At 37.0% G+C, this 5,553-nt stretch overlaps 1 protein-coding gene across 1 annotated transcript; it reads right to left on the bottom strand.

Moving 5' to 3' along the window:
• Positions 1-760: 760 nt before the first annotated feature.
• On the bottom strand, positions 761-4,298 carry LOC128474216 (matrilysin-like). The gene is made up of 5 exons (XM_053456505.1): positions 4,178-4,298; positions 2,893-3,116; positions 2,464-2,612; positions 2,208-2,333; positions 761-1,067 (listed from the first exon to the last, which is right to left on the bottom strand). Exons 1-5 carry the CDS (start codon positions 4,283-4,285, stop codon positions 889-891), a joined length of 786 nt encoding a protein of 261 aa, XP_053312480.1. The 5' UTR covers positions 4,286-4,298; the 3' UTR covers positions 761-888.
• Positions 4,299-5,553: the final 1,255 nt, after the last annotated feature.

Genomic DNA, 5,553 nt, shown 5'->3' with positions numbered 1-5,553 from the left:
CGGCAGGGCCGCCCACCAACGTTAGCGGGACCTCCACATCCCGCAAGGGTGGACTCCAGGGTAGCCACATATATGTTTGTGTATGTGTATATGAATGAATGAAAGTGCGTGTAAATGTATACTGTACATGTGTGTGTATATGTATGTGTGGGTTACAAAATTTAAAAGACAGACAAGGTAATAGAAAAAAAAGAGGAAGATGATAGAAAAAGTGATAAAGTAATATCAAAAGTGAGGGCAAAAGAAATTACCAAAGAGGGAGGAAAGAATAAAACAGGAAACATAGAAGGAAAAAATACCACAAGAGAAAAGCGCTTGATAAAAGCGGGAAATCAGACAAGGGGCCCTTCCTGTGTAATCGCTCGAGGGCCCAAAACTCTGTAATCCAGCCTTGCCTATAAATCAGATTTACTAGAAACTCAAGTGAACTGGGAAATAGTGCTGTCTGCCCAAGAGGGAATAGTGCCAAAAATGGCCAACAGACCAGTAGACTGTGACAAATGTAGTACTTATTTCTTTATGACATTTTTTTTATATATATATATATATTATTTTTTAAGGATATACAATAAGTAAAAAAATAATTTACTGACTGCCCACGGGATTTAACATTCGGAAGGAGACCCTGCCGAGACTAAGACTCATACATTATAGATTAAAAGAAGATTCAGCAATATAGCTTCGATATGGAAAATAAATAAATCAACAACCTTTGTCTGTTTGTGGAAATAAACTTTTCATATCCAACAGATAATGGCTAGTGTTTAAAGTGTCTTCCAGCGACAGAAAATTAAACAGGTGCTAGCTGTGCTCTGGCATCCAATTTTTTTGCAATGAAATCAGTAGTCATACTAAAACGTACAAAATATATTGTGTTGATCCAAAGTCTTATTTGATTTTTTTGCCATAGAGTGTTTGTATTCCTCTGATGTCATCTTGAGACAAGCGGAACGTTCTTGGGTCTACATATCTATATGTAGGGTACATCAAAGCTCTTCGGTCATCTGAGTGAGAGAGTCCCAACGAATGACCAAATTCATGAGCAGCCACAAGAAACAAGTTGAATCCTGCAGTGAAACAAACATTTTTTTAATAAAAAAATCCTCAAGCTTCAGATTTCATGCAAGGATGATGATGTTGTCATGAAAATGTACTTATAATGTAGTATAATCAGAACAGTACAAGACACAGCTCATTGCATACTAAATCAGAGAATTACTATACTATACGAATTACTATACATATTATAGTTATAGCATGTTCTTTTTGTGTTTTAGATATTTAGTTTAAATATCAGGAGCCACAATCAATGTATCAGGGCAGCAGGGCTTACAATCGCTGCCTCAACCAATCAACAGTAGTGAGCAACTTAACAACAGGGCAGAGATAAGATAATAAGAAGGAAACGTCATGTAGATCCTGAGAATGTGGAGTTAAGATGTACAGAAAACATTGCTTTTTTAAGGATTAATTGGGAAGAATGACTGGGATTGGGATGGACTGTGAGACATTTTCCGAAGGCATCACTTTTTTTAGGGAGCCATGGATAACAAGGCAAAGAAGTTGGCCCACTCACTCCAAATTATACTCGGCATCTTAGCTTCAGCTATGTTATGTATCCATTACCCAAGAATCAAGTTTCATATTTTATGTATGGGTGTTGGGGTGTTTTTTCATAGGCGACATGTCATTAAATACATTTGGGGTAATACATCAAAACCAAATCCTACTCAAATTACGAACAAGTGTCACTACAGCAACTCATGGAATGTTCTTACTAATGGTTCCATCCCATTGGTTGCTGTGGTTCTAAAACAACTAGAATAACATTTTCTACATGACCCCCATTTTTATTTAACACTCTATAAACCATGAGGAGCCAGACTGTACTGTTATCTATTCTTTAAATAATGCAAAAATGTAGGGCAGAAATGCGCAATATGCAGTGAATTGTTGGCCCTAACATATAGGTAAATTTGGTGGCTACCTAAGGATTTGAGCTGGTAGGGATGCCACCATGAGGTCCTTTCCTATGTAAACAAGTAAATCCATGAGGAACGCTAGAAACATTGTTCACCTAGAGATCTAGAACCACTTGATCCATCCTTGATTTTTTTTTATTCAGTTCCTAGCACTAGCACCGACGTGTTATATGTACATTCCAAAATTACCAAATAGATCATGAAAATGAATTACAGACAATTTACCTAAATTACTATTTGTCCATTTTTCAGCATCATCGAAGTGAGCATCACCGCCTATGCCAGTGCCTGGTGCAAATGCATGAGCCAGTGTATTGCCGGGACCATCGAATGGATTGAAATCGCCATGATCTAAAATCCAAAGCAAGAAAAAGTAGCTAAATTCATATAAAATGTTTTAATGTTTTACTTCATTTACCTAACTGCATGTGTTTTTGATCAATGCAACAGCTTTTTTTTTGTTGTTCCAAAATGTACTTACTGCCCTTGGCGAATCTTATAAAAATATCGGCTTGACCACGTGTAACCATCCTGAATTTCAGGGGAGTTACATTACTCCAAACGTTGAATGCCATTCGAATTGCTTCATTTACCACCATTTTGCTAAGATCAGGTGTGTAGTTCAGAATTCTGTTGAAAAAAAAATAAAAAAAAATAGCAAGAACTCCCAAAAAAAGCAAGTAAAAGTATCAACATGATTAGGTAGAACTCATGTAGGTAGGTTTTTGGAGGAGAAACAAAGCTAAAGGAAAAAAAACTAGTAAGTGGCTTATGTTAAAAACTTTAGAAGTTAAAAAGTGCAAATATAACGAAGAGAGTCTGTTGTTAGCTTGAAGGTTGGTCCAAGAGACAGAGCAGGTCAAAGAAAACTGCAAAGACCCAATGTATTTGGTATAGTTAATCCAGGTACCTGTATGTCAAGGATGTTTTGGTCCACTTTGGAGTTCCAGGGAAGAACTTGTAATCTGCCACATCAGGCATTCCACATCTAGGGGTCTTCATCATATCCATGGTTTCTGTGTTTAATTGTCCTGTTATTTTTATCCGGAAGAATTTTTGCATTTCCTTAATTTTCTCTTCAAATGTCTTAACTCCTGATTTTAATATTGATGGATAGAATTTGTTCAGATAGTCCTGGTAAAAAAAATGTAATCAAATCACAAGTTGGATGATGCTTCATTTTATTTGTGTGATTTCTCAAGGTAATTTTGCTAAATTCACATTAAAATATATAGCACAAGTGACACAAATATAAAACAAGAGCTATATGTTCTTTTAACCCCTTAAGAACAATGGGCTGTCCCTAAACCCATTGAAAACAATGCATTTTGAGCACATGTATGGGCTTTGTCATTAAGGGGTTTAGTGCCATGCTTTCATTATAGCTAAAAGTATGAATATTTCAGTCAGTTCTCCATAACGCTAATTATTTGTGTTCTGCCATAATAAATCAAGATTCTTTTAATTAAAAAAAATATATTTGTGTATTAGCGCAAGGAAAAATTGGGTCTTTAGTCACGGTTGATACCTTTTATTGGGCCAACATAGCAAAAGATGTCAAGTTTCCTAATCTACCAGAGCCTCAGAGGCAGGGTCGGCCCAAGGCAAAATGCCGCCTGGGGCGAAATTTAAAAATGCCTCCCCCCCCTTATCTACCCTTCCTCTCCCTCCGTCCCTGCCACCCCCCCATTATCTACCCCCCCCATTATACTTACCTTTCAGCAGTCCTGCGGCGAGTCTCCCTGTTTGGTCTCGGTGCCGGCTTGTAATGTTGAGCGCCGGAAATCTTCCGGCACTCAGCATTACAAGCCGGCACCGAGACCAAACAGGGAGACTCACGGCAGAGGAGAGAGAGAGGGGCGCCGAGCGGGTACTGACAGCTTGGTAAGCGAAAACCACTCGGCGCCCCTTTCTCTCTCTCTCTCTCTCTTCCGCTTTAAAAAAAAAAAGGGCTTGGGGCGGCGAAGTGCCGCCCCTTCAAAAGTGCCGCCTGGAGCGGTTGTCCCACTCGGCTCCATTGTCGGGCCGGCCCTGCTCAGAGGTCTATTCAGAAGAAGACACTTCTGAGGTCATAAAACATGAGCTATCAACTTTGACTAAAGACTTTCTTCCAAGCTTACTTTCAAACGCTGTTGAAAATAATATGTAATAAAACCCATGGAGCATTGCATTGTATCAGAAATCATATAACCTACCTCTGCAAATTTCTGATCTGGAAGACTGATGTCCCCTTCAGCTTTGGGCTTCGGAAATGCCAAGCTATAGGACAATGACACAAGGATTAAGGTGAATGCAGACACCATTGTGCCAGGTCTCGTACCACTTGTTAAGCCTACAACCTGAGTGTCAGATGGAAGCCTTTATATAGTAATTCTTTGTGTTGCAATATAAGTGAGTCATATTATTCAGTAATAAGTGATTTCATCCTTAACTTACTGCTTTTTTTTTGTCAATCGCACTGTATCACACTTATTCTTCTCTAATAAGATCCCACGCTTTTCATTTTCATTAAATGATTAATGTAAAGAAAAGTCCCCAAGATAAAAATAAACGTGAACAATACAATGTTTGACTTCCTTAATTACTTTCAGAGGGGAATTGCAAAAACCGTCCTGGGTACGTGCAGATCGCTGGGTTTTGAAAGCCTTCAACGACGATGGGTAGCCTTACATTATATTACGCATGCCTAATGTTTAGCATTGGTCTGCATTTTGGTTACCCTGAAAATGGACACATACAATGTAGTTTTATAGTAATAAATTAAAAAAAAAAACTAACATTAAAATGTTCAGCTGCTTAAAATGTATTTTAATACTATATTCTCTTCTATATATGTCATTGTCTTTTTAATTTATTATTTAAGTAACATTCTGTTTTTTTGTTATACCAATAGTAATTTATTATGGAGGTATTTGTGTTTATTCTTTGTTACAATGTAATGATTGTTCAGAAAATTTGTGCAAATTCAGAAACATTTTTTCTGCTGGATTTTATCAAGCTATGTGATTTTTCACACCATATATCAGACAAGAAAACATACACTATATAATTATTCAGTTATTTTATTTGTCTTACATTGTTTAACATGTTTCAGTATACAACTCCCTTTTGGTAAACAGAACATCTTAAGAAGGACATTCTTTAAATCTCCCAGGGTGAAAAATGATTAAATCCAAATAATCAATAGATTCTTACATTCCAGAATCATGTTAGAAATGATTTACTCAGCTTCCTTCATTTTCTGATGAAAAATTAACCAAACTAAATAGACTCTTAGAGCCATTCACATCACATAAATATTAATTAACCCATAAACCAACTGAACAACTTCATAATTTTTTCCAACTAAGTTTAACTTTTAATGATGCAATTAATGTTAGGTAATTGAGGAAAAAAACCTTAAGTGATAAAATATATGTGTTGTGCCCAAACGTCTTATGAGACAGAGTTGAATTTAAGTTTATAACGTGTTGGTGTGAAAGGGTTTGTGACAGTATAAGAGAACTGCTACATTCCTCCCGAGCAGTAAGAAGCATCCAAAGACCACCAAACTCCCCTAGCCTTTCTTTCC

This window comes from Spea bombifrons, chromosome 2 (genome assembly GCF_027358695.1).
Source record: "Spea bombifrons isolate aSpeBom1 chromosome 2, aSpeBom1.2.pri, whole genome shotgun sequence".
Lineage (NCBI taxonomy): Eukaryota > Metazoa > Chordata > Amphibia > Anura > Pelobatidae > Spea > Spea bombifrons.
Note: the sequence above shows the minus strand (reverse complement) of the source record. Positions and strands in the feature narration are given on the sequence as shown.

Bases quoted from the DNA above. Each gene is read 5' to 3' on its own strand.
- LOC128474216 (XM_053456505.1), bottom strand. From the start codon at position 4,285: ATGGTGTCTGCATTCACCTTAATCCTTGTGTCATTGTCCTATAGCTTG. The intron at 2,613-2,892 runs GTACCTGGATTA...TTTTTTCAACAG, and splicing joins AAAACATCCTTGACATACAG to AATTCTGAACTACACACCTG. The intron at 1,068-2,207 runs GTAAATTGTCTG...GTTTCACTGCAG, and splicing joins ATGGACAAATAGTAATTTAG to GATTCAACTTGTTTCTTGTG.